This window comes from Thalassophryne amazonica, chromosome 2, assembly GCF_902500255.1.
Source record: "Thalassophryne amazonica chromosome 2, fThaAma1.1, whole genome shotgun sequence".
NCBI classification, from domain to species: Eukaryota; Metazoa; Chordata; class Actinopteri; order Batrachoidiformes; family Batrachoididae; genus Thalassophryne; species Thalassophryne amazonica.
In genome coordinates, this window is record NC_047104.1 from 49,623,877 (window position 1) to 49,646,259 (window position 22,383).

Below are 22,383 nucleotides of genomic sequence, written 5' to 3' on the forward strand. Positions count from 1 at the left end.
GATCCGGATTGTGAATTTTCAATTTAATAATAAAAAGCCCATTTGGTGTACATTTTGCATTATATTTCAATCAAAAGTGCTTCAATCACTCTCGTTTTTCTGATATGGATTTACCTACACCACCAAAATTGGATGTCGGTTCCAATTTTATGCCTGTTTATCTTCCAGTTATCAGTTGGAAACCAAGTGCCAAAAAGTAATGACAAATTGTGCATAGCAGAGATAATCAATGTTCTGTGAAAATTATTTGAAAAAGAATTCAGAAACCAAAGAAGTTGGGGGAAAAATCCTGATAACACCACAAAAAAAAAAGTATTCAAGTGCATGAACTAAATACATACTCCTGACATTTGATCACATGTAATTTAGCTTATGAAAAGACACTTCTAACAAGACTTTGACCTTGAAAATTTTTTCCAAGGTAAAAATTCATAAATTGGAACCTAGTGCTGCCGGTTTGCACTTGAGTGTGGTGCTCTATTGTATAAGGTTTTCAAAACTGTGTATTTCATAATCCCCCAAAAATGTTAACAAAATTACACAAGGAAGACACTTCTTTTCTGTGCTGCAGAACTCTTCATCCAGGTGCGCATTTAACTCATCTCCATTATTCTTGAAGTAGGGGGGTGGCAACCCTGCCTCTTGTACTAAAACCATTATGTGCAGGGAGGATGGAAAAGATGAATATTTTTTCCTTAATGTGGCATTTTGAAAAAACAGAATGGGCTTTTAACAGCTGTCATGTAATAAGTAGCCATTAAATTCTCATTCAAACATAAACAGCCCTGCAAATCTACAAAGAAATTTGGGGAAAAATGAACAAACCCCAAATTGCAGCTTTGATTTCCCTGCAAGAAACATCCTTAAAAATCCCAGCAATTCTCTTTTTGGACACGATGTGTAAGCGGCAGGATAACGACAGGACTGGAGACCTGCTCCGATGATTTTTCAACCAGTTCAGGTGATGATGGAACCGCCTCTGAGGCGGGCCAGTTGTACAGTTATTGTATATGGAATTATCAGAACTCTGGGTTGTACATGACCCATATGTTTTTAAAGAGACCTTCGTCCTCTTTACAAAAAAATAATTCAAAGCATTACATTGTGTACAGGATTAAAACAAGTCAAAGGGTATAATAAGGTGCAAATGTGTATTATTTAAAATGTTTAAAACAATTAGTGATATTAAAGGGCATGTGTTCATTTATATTGTCTCCATTTGACTTTTCTTGCATATTTGCGATAATAAAAGGATGTACTGTATGTCTGATGTGTGACTCATTGTGCTCGTGCTGGTTCTCAAGAAAAAAGAAGCTTTTTCTTCATCTTTCCAGTTATGATTTCCACTGTTTTAAAAGTGTGGATGTGCATCACAAATGTAGTCGATCTGAACTCTGCTGTAATTGAGATGATGAAGGTCTTTCCATCATATTGTACCCAAGTGTATGTGGGATCCCCGCTCAATCTTGTGAAAAAAAAAGGTGGGGGGTCTTCTTCAGGGTTGAATCCAGAACAGCAAGCTCCAGAGGGACTGAGGAACAGGTCAAAGATCTTTGGGAGAGGGGGAAAAAACCCCAATATGTTCCCAAACTCCAATATTTTTCACAGAGTTAAATGGTTTGGTCTCTTCAAAAATGCTTGTGCTTAATTAGCAGCAGAAACCTAAGGGGACTTTTCACAGTCGAGCAGCGGTGCTCGGCTCAGTTTGCACTTGTGCAATCCTAAAAATGGAAATTAAGCAGACTGCATTAGGAGCTGATTTTGGAACAGGAAATGCAGCAGAATTGATCAAAAATAAGTTCCTACCTGCTTTACATACAGCCGTTTTAACGCTGTCAGACTTAGTCAAAGCACAAAATTCAAATCTGCTCAGTTTAGTAAACAGCTTATTTATTCTTTTACAAAATAGGTACAAATACATAAGTATTGGGTTTTTTTCACACAAACAGGAAATTTTCCAGTTATGTACAAGAGTTTACCAAAAATAACGTTGTTCTAATAAACACACAGTTCTGTAAACAATATTTACAAATCATCCTTACAATGAAATGTTATTCCCCCCCCCCCGCCTGTTTACATCAGTAATATTGTCCTAATAGTTTTGGCTAAAAAGCTGTAGTCATAGAAATGTCTTCTTGTGAAACCACCAGAAATCATATAAATCATTATTAAAATCATTTGAAATCACTACAATAGATACTGTTGTGCTTTTTTTAAACAACAAAAAAAACATACTTTGAGATAAAATTCATTTGCATGAAAATGTGTTAAGCATAAAAGCCAATCAAAAAAAAAAAAAGAAAAGAAATATATTAATTGATAAAAATAGGCGTCTTTTGACAGAAATTGGCAATACTGTTTTCTACTTTAAAGAGTAATTTTTCTGCAACAATACAATGACAGCTTTTAAGTTGTCAGGTAAAGTAGATATTAAAAAAAGTGCTGTCAAATACACGACTATTCCAAATGTCACCTACATTTAAATTAATTTCAAAATGACAAGAAAATCTGCATAGAGGCCAAGATATTTAGATAAACTGTAAACATAAAAATAAAGAATAGTGGACGATATTACATAAGGACTTATTAAAAAGGTGACAATGAAATATGACATAAACATGACAAAAGAAAAAAAAAAGACATTTTGTCCCATAGTGCTTCAAACAAACAAATAGAAAAAAAATTACAATGTATAGGTTGGATTTGTCAACTCTTTTGAAAAGTAGAAAAAGAGAGAAAAAACCTTCAGTCATATGCTGGGAAAGCAGTGACCAAAAATTCAACCAGCCAAAACTGGAAATTTAAGTTTGAAAATGTGGTCAAAGGACAGTGAGAGAGGAAAATAAAAGAAAGTCAGACTGATCAAGACAATCATCATCCCACAAAGAATATCAACACTGAAGCAGGACGTAGCCTCTGTTCTGTATCACGCAGATATGTATGAGACGCAAATTACAAATATTGAGTCATAAAAACGATGTTCACATTAACATGGGCGAAGAAAATACTGATCGACTCAACAACGGTGGCAATCAAGACTGGGACTTTGTGTAACGACTTTATAGGATTAAAGGGGGGGGAGGAGGTAATCTGCCTTGATTTGTAACAAATATTCTACAGGTAAACAGGATCAATCGCTTCATTTTTTGACAAACAGGTGGCGCATTATTGACAAGTGGGTTATTCTGTTACTTACATAGCTTACATGTGATAAAAAATATACATGGTGCAAATTAATTCAAAAAGCACTATATACACATACAATAATGAAATTGGATGTGGTGCTGTTTTTTTTTGGGGGGGGGGGAGCTGAATTTATATAGATATCTCTCAGGTCAACTACATTCATGGAACTTTGCTCAACAAATTATTGTAGGCTGTATTTTGGTGCGAACGTACTGCATTTCTCTTCATCGAATCACTTCCTATTCTGAGGCGGTTGACTACAGATGACATCAAATAACGGCACTGTTTCTTTCCCACTTCAACAAAAATGATGTGGCCTTTGAAGTGAGGAGCTTCCTGGCGCGTTTACTGAGAACCTAAACAGAGACGACACATAACAATAACTTTATTTTTGAGTGCTTCTTTTCCGGCACCCCTCTCTTTCTTATTAAAAACTACATTGAACGTTACTACAGTACGTATAGAGACACAGAGCTGAAATGTTCGACCTGATCTGAAGGCACGTGGCAGCGAGGAGGAGGTTGAGGCGGGCTACTTGAGCAGGGCGCGGTAAAGCAGGAGGGAGTGGGTGGTCTCTCGCTCCTGCTCCATGTAGAAAATTAAGTCCCTGAGGTTGACGCGTGTAATGCGTTGCCGCGTGTACTGGCGCGATGAGGTGGATGCGGTGGATGAGCTGGCCAGAGAGCTCGCTGCGCTGCCTGAAATCTGGAGAAGAGACAGAGGTCAAAAGATGAGCTGAGGAATTGATGATGGACAGCTAACGTCTTCTAGGTCTAAAGTCGAGAGTTTAAAGTGACACACCTTCATAATCATTCTAGTGCACAACAGCCCCCCCAGCCCAAGCCCCCTTGCAAAACATAAACCCTACTTTTCAGGCCTATGGTATTGTTTGGATTTCAAACAGTACATGCCCATTTGCACAAAAACAATGATATGCAGCTGAAAAGTCAGTTCTACACTTGAATGATTATGAAGGAGTGTCCAATTACCCCTTCAAGCAAACACTTTCACACAGCCAATTCTATGTTAAGTTAAAACATGACTTTTTTGGAATGAAACTGTGGAACAAAGAGCAGCAACAGAAAAACAAACAAAAACCTCAAGATCTGTGTGCAAGTTCACAAAATGATACCTCCTCCCAGCTCTGCCATACTATTTCCTTACGTATACTATATATTGATGGCACTAACTGAATTTCACTCTTGCTGTAGTTTCAAAATAGCATGTTCTCTTCCTCCAGATAGCTCTCTGGTCTTTATGCTGACTTATTTTTTTAAAAATGCCTGCAGTCTTGAAGAGTGAAACTAAGAACGGAAATCAAGAATCGGTTCCAAATTTTTCAATGCATCAACATAGTGATGTCAAACTCAATGTCTAGCAACATGAACAGCTGCACTGATGCTGAAATCCCGTGCAGTCCCAGAATTTTTCCACACAGAAAACAGATCACGAATAGATAAGGGCCCTGTGAGACCTTGACAATTTAGCAAACGTATGCCGATGTATGAAAAATGCTGGCATAGGCTCGATAATTTTAAAATAATTGTCTTGTTGTGGCACAATGAGACGGTGTACTTTGGTTCAGGCTGAGAAATGCACCAGGAGCAGACAAACACAGAGGGACTGCTTTTAAAATGCTAAGTTTCTTCAGCCACAGCAAGGAACTAAAATATTTTCAGACACCGTTTTCCAAAATCAGGACGCTTTATGCGGATAAGTTTTCGTCAGGCTGTGATGAATCCGACTGAAACGAACAGGTAAGATTAAGACTTTATATTTACTTTGTGTGTGAATGGTCAACATCTGTAACAGTGTGAACTGTTCACCTAGCCAATCAATGGACAGGAAACAATGGATGTATTTCAAGTCGACTTATGAGTAACTTTACAAGAAATGTGTGTCAACAATGTGTGTCACATAACTTACCTACAATTTATGGTCCGCGTATTCAGGACGTATGAGTCATACACTGTCATGGTACTCGCCGTATTATGATGTATATCAGCGTGCTTCAATGTGCTCTTAACTTATACAAAACTTACCCATAACTTATTAGACATATGCCTGCATATGCCAGTGTTTTAATACAGTTGCATACGCTGGCTAAATCATCAAGGTGTGACAGGGGTGTTAAGAATCAGACCAGTAAGCAGTATTGATAATGACAACAATATCACTAAAATCTTATCAGTTCCTATCTGTGGGTGACACCCAAAGCAAAACCCAAGAACAGACATACTACTCTATTTAATGTTAAAAAAATTAAAATCCGAGGCCATGGTTCTCAACGGGAAAAAGGTGCTTTGCCCTCTTCAGGTCAGTGGATTGTCCTTGCCTCAAGTGGAGGAGTTTAAGTATCTCGGGGTCTTGTTCATGAGAGATGGACGGATGGAGCGTGAGATTGACAGACGGATCGGTGCAGCATCTGCAGTGATGCGGTCGCTGCATTGGACCGTCGTGGTGAAGAGAGAGCTGAGCAGGGGGGCAAAACTCTCAATATACCGATCGATCTACGTTCCGACCCTCACCTATGGTCATGAGATTTGGCTCATGACCGAAAGAACAAGATCGCGAATACAAGCGGCTGAGATGAGTTTCCTCCACAGGGTGGCTGGGCGCTCCCTTAGAGATAGGGTGAGGAGCTCGCTCACTCGAGAGGAGCTCGGAGTCGAGCCGCTGCTCCTCCATGTTGAAAGGAGCCAGTTGAGGTGGCTCGGGCATCTTTTTCAGATGCCCCCTGGATGCCTCGCTGGAGAGGTGTTCCGGGCACGTCCCATCGGGAGGAGGCCCTGGGGAAGACCCAGGACATGCTAGAGGGACTACGTCTCGCAGCTGGCTTGGGAACGCCTCGGGGTTCCACTGGAGGAGCTGGGGGAGGTGTGTGTGGATCAGGAGGTCTGGGCGGCTTTGCTTGAGCTGCTGCCCCCGCGACCCGACCTCGGATGAAGCGTAAGAAAATGGAATGGAAAATAAAAATCAAAAATGAAAATTGAAATGATGCACTTGGATCACAAGAAATGCCTGTCAGTCACATGCCCCAGTATTTTTGCTTGCACCAAAAACCTGAGTGGGTGTGACGCAAAAGGTACAATGTTCTATGGTGTTTCAATCAATCAATTTTTTTATATAGCGCCAAATCACAACAAACAGTTGCCCCAAGGCGCTTTATATTGTAAGGCAAGGCCATACAATAATTATGTAAAACCCCAACGGTCAAAACGACCCCCTGTGAGCAAGCACTTGGCTACAGTGGGAAGGAAAAACTCCCTTTTAACAGGAAGAAACCTCCAGCAGAACCAGGCTCAGGGAGGGGCAGTCTTCTGCTGGGACTGGTTGGGGCTGAGGGAGAGAACCAGGAAAAAGACATGCTGTGGAGGGGAGCAGAGATCGATCACTAATGATTAAATGCAGAGTGGTGCATACAGAGCAAAAAGAAAAAGAAACAGTGCATCATGGGAACCCCCCAGCAGTCTACGTCTATAGCAGCATAACTAAGGGATGGTTCAGGGTCACCTGATCCAGCCCTAACTATAAGCTTTAGCAAAAAGGAAAGTTTTAAGCCTAATCTTAAAAGTAGAGAGGGTGTCTGTCTCCCTGATCTGAATTGGGAGCTGGTTCCACAGGAGAGGAGCCTGAAAGCTGAAGGCTCTGCCTCCCATTCTACTCTTACAAACCCTAGGAACTACAAGTAAGCCTGCAGTCTGAGAGCGAAGCGCTCTATTGGGGTAATATGGTACTACGAGGTCCCTAAGATAAGATGGGACCTGATTATTCAAAACCTTATAAGTAAGAAGAAGAATTTTAAATTCTATTCTAGAATTAACAGGAAGCCAATGAAGAGAGGCCAATATGGGTGAGATATGCTCTCTCCTTCTAGTCCCCGTCAGTACTCTAGCTGCAGCATTTTGAATTAACTGAAGGCTTTTTAGGGAACTTTTAGGACAACCTGATAATAATGAATTACAATAGTCCAGCCTAGAGGAAATAAATGCATGAATTAGTTTTTCAGCATCACTCTGAGACAAGACCTTTCTGATTTTAGAGATATTGCGTAAATGCAAAAAAGCAGTCCTACATATTTGTTTAATATGCACTTTGAATGACATATCCTGATCAAAAATGACTCCAAGATTTCTCACAGTATTACTAGAGGTCAGGGTAATGCCATCCAGAGTAAGGATCTGGTTAGACACCATGTTTCTAAGATTTGTGGGGCCAAGTACAATAACTTCAGTTTTATCTGAGTTTAAAAGCAGGAAATTAGAGGTCATCCATGTCTTTATGTCTGTAAGACAATCCTGCAGTTTAGCTAATTGGTGTGTGTCCTCTGGCTTCATGGATAGATAAAGCTGGGTATCATCTGCGTAACAATGAAAATTTAAGCAATACCGTCTAATAATACTGCCTAAGGGAAGCATGTATAAAGTGAATAAAATTGGTCCTAGCACAGAACCTTGTGGAACTCCATAATTAACTTTAGTCTGTGAAGAAGATTCCCCATTTACATGAACAAATTGTAATCTATTAGACAAATATGATTCAAACCACCGCAGCGCAGTGCCTTTAATACCTATGGCATGCTCTAATCTCTGTAATAAAATTTTATGGTCAACAGTATCAAAAGCAGCACTGAGATCTAACAGAACAAGCACAGAGATGAGTCCACTGTCCGAGGCCATAAGAAGATCATTTGTAACCTTCACTAATGCTGTTTCTGTACTATGATGAATTCTAAAACCTGACTGAAACTCTTCAAATAGACCATTCCTCTGCAGATGATCAGTTAGCTGTTTTACAACTACCCTTTCAAGAATTTTTGAGAGAAAAGGAAGGTTGGAGATTGGCCTATAATTAGCTAAGATAGCTGGGTCAAGTGATGGCTTTTTAAGTAATGGTTTAATTACTGCCACCTTAAAAGCCTGTGGTACATAGCCAACTAACAAAGATAGATTGATCATATTTAAGATCGAAGCATTAAATAATGGTAGGGCTTCCTTGAGCAGCCTGGTAGGAATGGGGTCTAATAAACATGTTGATGGTTTGGATGAAGTAACTAATGAGAATAACTCAGACAGAACAATCGGAGAGAAAGAGTCTAACCAAATACCGGCATCACTGAAAGCAGCCAAAGATAACGATACGTCTTTGGGATGGTTATGAGTAATTTTTTCTCTAATAGTTAAAATTTTGTTAGCAAAGAAAGTCATGAAGTCATTACTAGTTAAAGTTAATGGAATACTCAGCTCAATAGAGCTCTGACTCTTTGTCAGCCTGGCTACAGTGCTGAAAAGAAACCTGGGGTTGTTCTTATTTTCTTCAATTAGTGATGAGTAGAAAGATGTCCTAGCTTTACGAAGGGCTTTTTTATAGAGCAACAGACTCTTTTTCCAGGCTAAGTGAAGATCTTCTAAATTAGTGAGACGCCATTTCCTCTCCAACTTACGGGTTATCTGCTTTAAGCTACGAGTTTGTGAGTTATACCACGGAGTCAGACACTTCTGATTTAAAGCTCTCTTTTTCAGAGGAGCTACAGCATCCAAAGTTGTCTTCAATGAGGATGTAAAACTATTGACGAGATACTCTATCTCCCTTACAGAGTTTAGGTAGCTACTCTGCACTGTGTTGGTATATGGCATTAGAGAACATAAAGAAGGAATCATATCCTTAAACCTAGTTACAGCGCTTTCTGAAAGACTTCTAGTGTAATGAAACTTATTCCCCACTGCTGGGTAGTCCATCAGAGTAAATGTAAATGTTATTAAGAAATGATCAGACAGAAGGGAGTTATCAGGGAATACTGTTAAGTCTTCTATTTCCATACCATAAGTCAGAACAAGATCTAAGATATGATTAAAGTGGTGGGTGGACTCATTTACTTTTTGAGCAAAGCCAATAGAGTCTAATAATAGATTAAATGCAGTGTTGAGGCTGTCATTCTCAGCATCTGTGTGGATGTTAAAATCGCCCACTATAATTATCTTATCTGAGCTAAGCACTAAGTCAGACAAAAGGTCTGAAAATTCACAGAGAAACTCACAGTAACGACCAGGTGGACGATAGATAATAACAAATAAAACTGGTTTTTGGGACTTCCAATTTGGATGGACAAGACTAAGAGACAAGCTTTCAAATGAATTAAAGCTCTGTCTGGGTTTTGGATTAATTAATAAGCTGGAATGGAAGATTGCTGCTAATCCTCCACCCCGGCCCGTGCTACGAGCATTCTGACAGTTAGTGTGACTCGGGGGTGTTGACTCATTTAAACTAACATATTCATCCTGCTGTAACCAGGTTTCTGTTAGGCAGAATAAATCAATATGTTGATCAATTATTATATCATTTACCAACAGGGACTTAGAAGAGAGAGACCTAATGTTTAATAGACCACATTTAACTGTTTTAGTCTGTGGTGCAGTTGAAGGTGCTATATTATTTTTTCTTTTTGAATTTTTATGCTTAAATAGATTTTTGCTGGTTATTGGTAGTCTGGGAGCAGGCACCGTCTCTACGGGGATGGGGTAATGAGGGGATGGCAGGGGGAGAGAAGCTGCAGAGAGGTGTGTAAGACTACAACTCTGCTTCCTGGTCCCAACCCTGGATAGTCACGGTTTGGAGGATTTAAGAAAATTGGCCAGATTTCTAGAAATGAGAGCTGCTCCATCCAAAGTGGGATGGCTGCCGTCTCTCCTAACAAGACCAGGTTTTCCCCAGAAGCTTTGCCAATTATCTATGAAGTTTAAAACAACTAAATTCAAATACCAGGCCATAAAGGCTGACGCTCCAAACCTTCTTCTCATATTTGATCTCAAACCAAAATTATTTCAGTGTGTCAAAAAAAAAAAAATCAGCCTTTCAGAGGAGACTGTAATTTCTGTGATTTGGCATAACTACGGCAAGGGATAGTTTCCTTGGTGACACATAACAGTCAGCGTGATGTTTTCCATTCAGTCAAATGACAAAATCAGTTGAATGAAAAACATAACAGAATCAATATTAAGGAATGTCATGGCCTCTGAGCAAGTACCCAACACCAGCTAAGAAAAATAATCCTCCTTGCAGAGCGTGAATATCAAAAGATGTACTAATTGTGTCCAGATCTTCAGGTGCAGTTGGAGTGTTTGAGGATTTCCTTGAGTGTACAAGGCTGATATACAGATGTGGACTGATTTCAATGGAGGGCATTATTTCTGTGTTTTATGGCTCTTTACATCAGTCTGAAATATGAGCAGATTTTCCCTCAAAATAAACAGGAACACTGACAAAGATCTGAGCTGACGTCCCACTCTGAAATGGAGTGTTTTCATAGGCTGATATCAATCAAGAGATGCATTTTACATTTGGAAATCAGAAACACTGGCAAACAAATCCAGCAAGTGCCCACTTGTACCCAGGCAGAGAGAAATAAGACAGACGTTTCAGTCAGGAACACCCTCTCACGATTACATTGATTGCACCACTCTGTAAACACACAGTACAGACAGGCCCTAATTGCAAACACATGATGGGTATGAATTTACAAGAACCGAGCTAATGTCCCCTCCAGCACCCGCCCATTCATATGCTTGTCCTTGCATACACTGTGTGACAGTGCTTGTCTTTAATTCTGTCAGCGCACTCTCTGACCCTGGGATGCTGGAGGAGTGGTGACCAGTTTACTGCGTCCACCTTGACTGCTACTGGTTAGTAAGCCTGACACGCCTAGAAATTGTTGAGTTGAAGCACAAGTGTGTACAGATGCCTCATTGGAACCTTGGGGCACACCACAGCCTCTCTTTGGGGCTGTGACCATGGCTTAATTGGGCCAATCACTGTTGGCCGTATGTGAGAGATGGCCCTTTCTACCGCCATGCCAATTACTGCCAGTCACTTCTAAGTCTGCCAATGGCACCACAGATTTCATCGATCAACACCATCCTCCACCTGGATGGATGAGCAGAGGAAGCCACAGGCAGCAGTGCTGAGGTGGTGCCGAGTTCACAGCGGTCATGGTGGGATAGGCAGGGAGATGGCTTGAAGAGCCAAAAGACGCTACTACTGCCCAGAATGTCTCTTTCCCTTCAGGGACATGAGCCGCCTGGATACGTGATCCAAATACTAGGAGAAAGGTCAAACCTCATCCATAGAGTCGAGCTGAATCTACTCCATGCAGCCCCCTCTTCACTCTGTCTTTTATGCCCTCCACATAAAGGAACCCAAACACCGATACGTTGTTGTCAGTATCTATGGACACCGATCCCTCTCGCCAGAACATGCAGGGAATCATGTTGCGGAGGAAGGACCATGGTGGGAGGAGGTAAAACACAAACGCTCAACAAAGCAGATGGTTGAGTGTCAGTTATAAAGGAAAGTGAGACATCAACGGCTGCGCTTTTCCTATCGCCAGCAATTACACTGTAATTGTTACTGAAATTCCATAAAAAATAAGTAAAAAAAAACAAAAAAAAAAAAAATCAAAATGGCAGGCTTTGTAAGGTCACTGTGGATGAAAAGGAAAAAGTGCGGGGAAGAGAAAAAGCAGGAGACCAGAGGCATAATGAGAAAAAGAAGGAGGGGGAAAAACTGAAAGTCTCAAAATCAGCTTTGCCAAGAAAGATCCATGAGGCAAAAAACAACATCTGTCATTTTATCTGTGATGGGCACTTGGAGGCATTATGTCATATGACATATCCATCGTACAGAATGTGCAGGGATACTTCGATGCATCTCTTCAGACATTTGACTTGTTTGGAGCGGGGGACAGAGAGAAAACGGGAAAAGAAAGAGTATAATGGCAGAACCAAAGGAGACTTCACAAGCTATTCTGTAAACGCCCTCTGTGCTGGCTCTGGTCTTCACTGACACTCTGCTGGCAAATACAACAGCATGCCAATGGATCAGACACGTTAATTTACACTATTTCTCCCACTACACGTGTACATACAAATATCCTTAAAGTATTGTACTTTTATTTGATTTCATTGTTTTTTCCAATTCAATTTTGTTGTATGTATAAGCACAACGTATGCATGTCTTTAATACGCTGTAAGGCTTACATATATGAATACTGTGCTGTGAACAGCAAGAAAAATCTACACTCAGCTTTAAACCACATTTTTGTTGATCTAACAACACAATCGCTTTCTGTGGCCTCACAATGACAATGCTCAACACTGTACTTGACGACACATGGGTGCATCAATGGATGCAAATACATTCACTATTTCAAGAGCGTTGGGCGTGAAAATGGCACATGCTGTGCTGTGCACTGCTTTGTGCTGGGAGTTGCACTTAGTTTAGTGTTGACCCCAGTGGCAGCTGGTGAAAAAAGTCTTGGTGGGGCTGGTGTGCCAATAGATTTCCCTTGCTAGTCCAGTACAGGCATTCAAATGAACAGTCGGAAAATTACTACAATTCCACAATAATCATTTCATGCCCTTCTCAAAATCAGCAGTTTCACAGATAAAGTTAACCATTTACAGCTATATTAGGCCTCATTTATACTTACACTCAACAAAAATATAAACGCAACACTTTTGGTTTTGCTCCCATTTTGTATGAGATGAACTCAAAGATCTAAAACTTTTTCCACATACACAATATCACCATTTCCTTCAAATATTGTTCACAAACCAGTCTAAATCTGTGATAGTGAGCACTTCTCCTTTGCTGAGATAATCCATCCCACCTCACAGGTGTGCCATACCAAGATGCTGATTAGACACCATGATTAGTGCACAGGTGTGCCTTAGACTGTCCACAATAAAAGGCCACTCTGAAAGGTGCAGTTTTATCACACAGCACAATGCCACAGATGTCACAAGATTTGAGGGAGCGTGCAGTTGGCATGCTGACAGCAGGAATGTCAACCAGAGCTGTTGCTCGTGTATTGAATGTTCATTTCTGTACCATAAGCCGTCTCCAAAGGCGTTTCAGAGAATTTGGCAGTACATCCAACCAGCCTCACAACCGCAGACCACATGTAACCACACCAGCCCAGGACCTCCACATCCAGCATGTTCACCTCCAAGATCGTCTGAGACCAGCCACTCGGACAGCTGCTGAAACAGTCGGTTTGCATAACCAAAGAATTTCTGCACAAACTGTCAGAAACCGTCTCAGGGAAGCTCATCTGCATGCTCGTCGTCCTCATCGGTGTCTCGACCTGACTCCAGTTCGTCGTCGTAAACGACTTGAGTGGGCAAATGCTCACATTCGCTGGCGTTTGGCACGTTGGAGAGGTGTTCTCTTTACGGATGAATCCCGGTTCACACTGTTCAGGGCAGATGGCAGACAGCGTGTGTGGCGTCGTGTGGGTGAGCGGTTTTCTGATGTCAGTGTTGTGGATCGAGTGTCCCATGGTGGCGGTGGGGTTATGGTATGGGCAGGCGTCTGTTATGGACGAAGAACACAGGTGCATTTTATTGATGGCATTTTGAATGCACAGAGATACCGTGATGAGATCCTGAGGCCCATTGTTGTGCCATACATCCAAGAACATCACCTCATGTTGCAGCAGGATAATGCACGGCCCCATGTTGCAAGGATCTGTACACAATTCTTGGAAGCTGAAAATGTCTCAGTTCTTGCATGGCCGGCATACTCACCGGACATGTCACCCATTGAGCATGTTTGGGATGCTCTGGACCGGCGTATACGACAGCGTGTACCAGTTCCTGCCAATATCCAGCAACTTCACACAGCCATTGAAGAGGAGTGGACCAACATTCCGCAGGCCACAATTGACAACCTGATCAACTCTATGCGAAGGAGATGTGTTGCACTGCAAGAGGCAAATGGTGGTCACACCAGATACTGACTGGTATCCCCCCCCAATAAAACAAAACTGCACCTTTCAGAGTGGCCTTTTATTGTGGGCAGTCTAAGGCACACCTGTGCACTAATCATGGTGTCTAATCAGCATCTTGATATGGCACACCTGTGAGGTGGGATGGATTATCTCAGCAAAGTAGAAGTGCTCACTATCACAGATTTAGACTGGTTTGTGAACAATATTTGAGGGAAATGGTGATATTGTGTATGTGGAAAAAGTTTTAGATCTTTGAGTTCATCTCATACAAAATGGGAGCAAAACCAAAAGTGTTGCCTTTATATTTTTGTTGAGTGTATATAGAAAATATCACCAAAATTACACTCTTTCAAAATATGGAAAAAATTCCTCAATTGACAAAGAACATTATATAACGGCTGAGTGGATCCTTGTCATTTGATTAGTGCTTTGTATGTCATATGACATGGATTAATTCATCCCATTTGTGTTGCATTGCATTTAGAGTGCAAATTTGGTTCCATACGTTTGGTGCCGTTGCACTCTCCGCATGTGCGGACGCACACACACGCACGCGTCTTCGTGCCTGTCCGCACACATACTCATGTGCTCATGCACACCCATGTACTCATGCACGTGCACGCATGCCCACACACACACACACGCACGCATGCCCACACACACACACACACACACATGCACACACACACACACACATGCACACACACACACACACACACACACATGCACACAAAACATGCGCACATGCAGACACAAAACAAATCCACTGTGCTGTCTGGAGGCTGTTGGTAGGAAGTTGGAAAGAAATGCTGGACTAATTTCTGACGTGATTTTTTTTTTTCATTGCATTGCGGATGTACACAGTCTTAGTTTGGTAGTACACGCGCGCACAAGCGCTGACCTGGTTGCGTGTGTCTGCGCGCGGGGGACAACGTCATGATTTGATTGAGCTAACTGACACTGCTAATTCTTGTAACACATACACAAAATCCACTCCGCTGTAAGCCGTCTGGATGCATGAAGAGCTGTTCAAATGAAAAGTTGACGTGATTTTTGGCTGGACTGAGGGACTACACAGTCTTTTTTTTTCTTTTTTTAATGGAAGTCCGAAGTCAGTGCACAGCATCACTGGACTACACGTCACAATGTGGACTTTAGCAGCAGTGGAACACCAAAATTTAAGTTCCTTTTCTGTTCTTTATAAATTAATAAAATGTCAAATGACAAGGATCTATTTTAGCCATCATATAAAACAAATAATGAATGTTTTTACATTCTTTCAATGGAACGAATATTTAATTCAGTGAAAGCTGCAACAAACCATTCAACTTGGCTTCACCTCATTGAATGGTTTGTTCCAGCTTTCACCTCATGAAATATTCATACCATTGAACTCATAAACATTCATTATTTGTATATTATGTCCATACTACAATGTTCACACCACCTTTCAAAAAAGAGAGGTGTGTGTGTGTGTGTGTGTGTGTGTGTGTGTGTGTGTGTGTGTGTGTGTGTGTGTGTGTGTGTGTGTGTGTGTGTGTGGGAGGGAGAGAGAGAGAGAGAGAGAGAGAGAGAGAGAGAGAGAGAGAGAGAGAGAGAGAGAGAGAGAGAGAGAGAGAAATAAGCTAATAATGTGCATGAACATTATTGAATGGAATGGAAGCAAAATAAAGAAGCTAGAATACCTTAAATTAAATAATTTGTCTAACGAATAACACCAAAACCTTTAAATTAAATTGGTTAAAATTAATTAACAGTATAGAGGACAAAACAAATTAAGTATACAAAACCACTTAATTAAATGCTTTGCTATACTTGAGGTAGTCTGACTATAAGCGTCTTGTGTGAACTCAGTAGTGGCTGAGTTAGAATTTCTTTAAAAAACATCCAAATTGCTATTTTAGGTTTAAAAAAACTGAACAAATCATTCATTTTAGACTGTGGAATACTCCAAAGAGTATTTCACTTCTGTGGGCTGATCCTCATTACGTGTCAACTGAAATCAAGTTGGAACTACTCCGATATTTTATGACCAAAATGCCACCATGGCTGCAGCTTTAAACAGTTACAAACAGCCCCGGTCTCCCCTAACTGTTATAGCTGGTCCGCTGTACCAATAAAGATCACAGCTTTGACCCCCGAAAACAAACGAACATCACTCATTCATTTTATCTTAAATTTTCATCCTCATTTCCACACCAGGAGCAACATTCAGGAATAAATCCTTAACAGCTTGTCAGCTCACATGAGCTGAAGTGGGATCCAAATGTGAATCCGCAGCTGAAAACCATGGAGACATAACAGCCAGGAGGAGCAGCAATTGTAAAGTCCCAAAGTTCTTCAACTTAAACAAAACACACAGAGACAAAAAAAATAAATATAACCCAAATGTCGGTGGGGTTTCTGTTTCCCCCAAAAACAGCAGCACTTTGATAAATCCACAGGTGTCCCAAGCCATTAATTCTGGCGATGGTGATTGGCCAAATATTTATTATATTTCCTTAGCAACGACACACAATTGGTCCATGGGTGCCAATTCTGTCGGCTACAAGATAATAAATTTGGTGATGTTGATTGGCCAAATATTTATTATCTTCCTTAGCAACATACACAATTTGTCATTTCTCTGCACTTCAAGGGGCTGATGAGTGAACGCCCAAGAAGAGAAATGATACATTCTGTGCTTCTGTCAGTGGAAATGCACTGTTGAATGAGAGTCACTTGGTGGAAATGTTGTTTTAATAATTCAGATTGTATGTAGGCACATACTATTAAGTAAAACTGACACTGATAATACTTTTTAAAAAAATATGTATCTTATAATTTTTTCCCCTCCACATCTATGGGCCAGCTGCCACTGGTTGACCCACACCTTTGAAGCACTTGAGTAGCTATACTGCCATTTGTGGTGGTTGCCTTGAACTATCACTGATTTTCACAGAACAGAGCCAATGCATATTAACTCAGAGGAGGCCATCCACCCACACCACACGTCAGGCATGCAAATTTACGAAACACAGGATTAGTGCAGTGCAAATATTCATCGATCCGCCAAGAGATGCACATTACCTTTAAGATGACAACTTTCAACGAATGAAAATATTCTTACCACTGCATGAATGGAAAACATTCATTATTAGTTTTATATGAGACCAAAATAGAGCCTTCTCATTTGATATTTTACTTAAAATTAAACAGCTGAAAAACCATGTATGTCTGCTTTCCTCAATCCACTGAAAAATTATGGAATAACCTTGTCCAATTCTTCATCTGACAGTGTCCCCAATTACACTGCGTGAGCTTCTGACTGGCTTGTGTCAAATTGGATTTACCTCCCTCGTATCATGATGCATTTTGCGAAAAGGAAGCAGCGTCTTTAAATGGAGCAAAACATATGGAACCTAAATAAACAGTAAATAGAGCCAAATAGCACAAAAAATAACAATTGGACTATTATTCTATACAATGGGACAAATTCAGTAATCAATGACATGTGACATGTACAATCAAATGACAAGGATCTATTTAGGTGTTATATAATCTGCGATACATTTCACTGTAAATTAAATATGAATATTTAGTGAGATGGACAACAAAAAACCCTGAACAATGGGTCCTTCAATTAACAGCTAACATAAACAGCAAGAATAAACAGCCACATTCTTTTTTAAGCCAACTTGATCAATCATAAATTAAAGAATCAAATGAGTTATGACTATGAAAATAAGTGATTTTTTTTTTAAATTTAGTTCAGTTGAACATATTTTGCTTATATGTCTCAGTGCAGAAATGGAGGCCTTTAGAAAATTTATTGATGGCTGTCATTATTTAAAGGTATATGGATCTAAAATGGGTATAGTCCATACTGAGCAATAGACAGATACATATATAATCCTCTGTTGTCTTTTTCTTCTCTTTTAGAAAAGGATGGCCTCTTGTGCTTTTGGGCTGAGTGATAAAAGATTGGAACTGATTTGCTTAGTGGCAATTATTGGCTAAATGGGTTTGAATGTATTTGCACTATTCGATATTTGCTATATATTACTATATTTGCACTAGTCCCTTTACAGTGAAAAGAGCCGAGTCAGCAGTCTGTATCTGCTAACATCTGTTTAGCTACATGATTGATACTTCATAGGACATTAAACACAGTACAAAAAACAGTAATCATGGGAAACGCTTCATCTGAAAGGTCCATACAGTAATTCGTGCTGAACATTCCTAATAGACATGAAACATGATTCTCTTGAGAACACAGCAGCATGTCCTTCTGACAGATTTCAAATGTGTGCTGAACCTGTGTTTAAATTAATGAGTCATGAGTCATCCATTGTTTAAGAAATCTGTGATATTCAGATGCAAAGGATATGTTAAGAGGACTAAATTAATTTACATGTTGCTAAAACATACTTTTGTGAAATTATATATATATATATATATATATATATATATATATATATATATACATATATATAAACATATGGAATAACCTATATATACACTCAACAAAAACACAAACGCAACACTTTTGGTTTTGCTCCCATTTTGTATGAGATGAACTCAAAGATCTAAAACTTTTTCCACATACACAATATCACCATTTCCCTCAAATATTGTTCACAAACCAGTCTAAATCTGTGATAGTGAGCACTTCTCCTTTGCTGAGATAATCCATCCCATCTCACAGGTGTGCCATATCAAGATGCTGATTAGACACCATGATTAGTGCACAGGTGTGCCTTAGACTGCCCACAATAAAAGGCCACTCTGAAAGGTGCAGTTTTATCTCACAGCACAATGCCACAGATGTCGCAAGATTTGAGGGAGCGTGCAATTGGCATGCTGACAGCAGGAATGTCAACCAGAGCTGTTGCTCGTGTATTGAATGTTCATTTCTCTACCATAACCCGTCTCCAAAGGCGTTTCAGAGAATTTGGCAGTACACCCAACCAGCCTCACAACCGCAGACCACGTGTAACCACACCAGCCCAGGGCCTCCACATCCAGCATGTTCACCTCCAAGATCGTCTGAGACCAGCCACTCGGACAGCTGCTGAAACAATCGGTTTGCATAACCAAAGAATTTCTGCACAAACTGTCAGAAACCATCTCAGGGAAGCTCATCTGCATACTCGTCGTCCTCATCGGGGTCTCGACCTGACTCCAGTTCGTCGTCGTAACCGACTTGAGTGGGCAAATGCTCACATTCGCTGGTGTTTGGCACGTTGGAGAGGTGTTCTCTTCACGGATGAATCCCGGTTCACACTGTCCAGGGCAGATGGCAGACAGCGTGTGTGGCGTCATGTGGGTGAGCGGTTTTCTGATGTCAGTGTTGTGGATCGAGTGGCCCATGGTGGCGGTGGGGTTATGGTATGGGCAGGCGTCTGTTATGGACGAAGAACACAGGTGCATTTTATTGATGGCATTTTGAATGCACAGAGATACCGTGACGAGATCCTGAGGCCCATTGTTGTGCCATACATCCAAGAACATCACCTCATGTTGCAGCAGGATAATGCACGGCCCCATGTTGCAAGGATCTGTACACAATTCTTGGAAGCTGAAAATGTCCCAGTTCTTGCATGGCCGGCATACTCACCGGACATGTCACCCATTGAGCATGTTTGGGATGCTCTGGACCGGCGTATACGACAGCGTGTACCAGTTCCTGCCAATATCCAGCAACTTCGCACAGCCATTGAAGAGGAGTGGACCAACATTCCACAGGCCACAATTGACAACCTGATCAACTCTATGCGAAGGAGATGTGTTGCACTGCATGAGGCAAATGGTGGTCACACCAGATACTGACTGGTATCCCCCCCCCCCAATAAAACAAACTGCACCTTTCAGAGTGGCCTTTTATTGTGGGCAGTCTAACGCACACCTGTGCACTAATCATGGTGTCTAATCAGCATCTTGATATGGCACACCTGTGAGGTGGGATAGATTATCTCAGCAAAGGAGAAGTGCTCACTATCACAGATTTAGACTGGTTTGTGAACAATATTTGAGGGAAATGGTGATATTGTGTATGTGGAAAAAGTTTTAGATCTTTGAGTTCATCTCATACAAAATGGGAGCAAAACCAAAAGTGTTACATTTATATTTTTGTTGAGTGTATGTGTGTGTGTGTGTGTGTGTGTGCGTGTATTCTGTTTTTGATGCTTTGCTTCCAGTTGTGCAGCAAAACCAGCAGTGATGCTTTAAGGTGTATTAAAGAATTTACATTCAGTCCTTTATTGTTTAAGAAGTGGGGATGCTGTGGTGGTGGTGGTGGTGGTGAGGTTCTTGCTGATCCATGGCTTTGAACTCTGAGTGGCACCTGTGCCTTGATGTCAGAGCCAATATTGGATTTGGCCGAGGTCACACCTTAGGGCGGCGGGTTAATGGCCCACTTTACCAGGCACACGGAGCTGCTTGGCCCTGCACAGGCCAACATGCTGCCTCAGCACTCCTCACTGTGTAAATTGCAGACAGGAGGTGCTGGCTATGAAAACACACATATGTACAGTATGTACTGGAATGTGACGACTCACCACAATGTACTGATTTATACTCTGTGCATGAAGCATAAAAAGCTTGTCGAGGGTTAGGGTTGAAGAATAAGCACTAGTTCTGTGCTGGTTGATGGAAACATCTCATATTTTTGTTTTTACTTTGACGCTTAAAAAACCTGGAGTATCCAAGCCTTCGGATAAGGTGGATGCACAGTATACAGTATAGCAGAGACAAAACTGGTAAGCATGAAGCAAAAGCTCAGTGTCTTTTACAGCTCTATCTAGCACAAGTCCATTTGGGATGTGTCCAACTCATTTTGTCATTTACATGGTGCAAAATCTGAGCACAAACTAGGACTCAGGGCACAAAGGAGTTGGACTGAGTCACCAGTCATGGACATTTTGTGAGTACAACACAGACTCAACCAATCAGTGTTATCAGTTGTTCCCATTATGCGCCAGGGTTGGAAATGTGCCAAGTGAAGGCAAGTTGTGACTGGAGTGGCGACCTTCTAAGCACTCAAAGTGGGTGAAGGGAAACAGCATGAAAAACAGACATGGACAGCACAAAATCTACATGTCATGCCAAGTACCATAACTGCTATGAAACTAAAGCATGTTACATCCACTGCTGTGTGTGAAAATTCATGCTCAGTATGTAGATTGCCTTTATAGAGTGCAGTTGCCTCAGCTGGGGCTTCATGTACAAAGCGTGTGTACGCACAAAAACGTGGCATACGTCCGTCTCCACGCTAATGTTCAGGTGCATCAAAAGTGAAATGTGCGGTGCGTCAAGTAAAAATCCTGCCTGGTATACGCACGTTTCTACAGCTATTGTTCCACTGCTGACATATACAGGTGATGCTGGGAACCGTTAATAGTGTGAAAACAAGAAGTCATCAGAGTTATGTGCACATCAGAGACACACTTATGAACAATTAACACACCCACATTTTTGCAATTACATTCGGAACTTAATCATTTCCCATAATCCCCCTGTGCTTCCCAGAATGCACCGTGGTGCCAGCAGAGTTCTGGCATCTCACAGCGCATGTAAACGTTGATCCAGCGAGTTCACGGGAGATTATAATGATGATACGTTCTCCCAAGTTGAGAAGGGTTATCTAGAGGAGGTGTAGCACCTGTGATGGACTTCTGCCATGACCAAGCCAATTTTGATTACCAAGGCCAGTGTTACTGGATGTGTGCACATGAACTGCGGCTGGCCCAGAGCACAATACAGCAAGGAACCAGGGGTTGTTTGCGCACACACAGGTGCTGACCACGCTGGGCTTCCTGGCAACAGGGGCAATCCAGCATGAGGTGGTCAATCAGTCAAGAGTGTGCCAGTCAACCTTGAGCTGAGTCATGCCAGCTGTGTGGAAGGCAATCATCTGAATGTCATCCAGGTACATCACATTCCAACATTAAAGTGCAATTTGCAGAGAGAGCCGGTTTCCCTAATGTAATCGGAGCCATTGACTGCACACATAAAGGCACCATCACATGACGAATTTGTTTTTCCACTCTATCAATGTTCAAATCATATGTGATACACAAATGCGCATCAGGCTGGAGGCTAGCATAAACCACCCTGTTAGACAACTATCCACTCTTACATCTCTAAAATAACAACTTATCTGCCTCAGCCAGGTGAAATGTCGGTGTGACCATGGCCCTCTCCAGTATGTCATATATGGCTTAGAAATGCTTGCACCTCGTCCCAAATGCTGCTGCAGGGCTTCTTTCAAGCTCCCCCAAGAAGTCCCTATGACACCAATTCTGATTTCCTACCACTAACTCCTAACAAAGTTCAGACTTCATTTCAAGTTTCCTGTGTTCCCTTTCAGGGTTCTGCACAGTCAGGTGGCTCCTTACATGAGAGAGCTCTCACATCAGCTCTCTGAGGCT

At 41.3% G+C, this 22,383-nt stretch overlaps 1 protein-coding gene across 1 annotated transcript in view; it reads right to left on the reverse strand.

Moving 5' to 3' along the window:
- Positions 1-1,873: 1,873 nt before the first annotated feature.
- The window catches only part of LOC117524179 (transcription initiation factor TFIID subunit 4-like), a 278,303-nt gene continuing 257,793 nt past the window's right edge, over positions 1,874-22,383 (reverse strand). Inside the window, exon 16 of the mRNA XM_034185935.1 lies at positions 1,874-3,891. Within this exon, the coding sequence (XP_034041826.1) occupies positions 3,718-3,891 (174 nt within the window). The 3' untranslated portion in view covers positions 1,874-3,717. The remainder of the gene's footprint in view (positions 3,892-22,383) is intronic.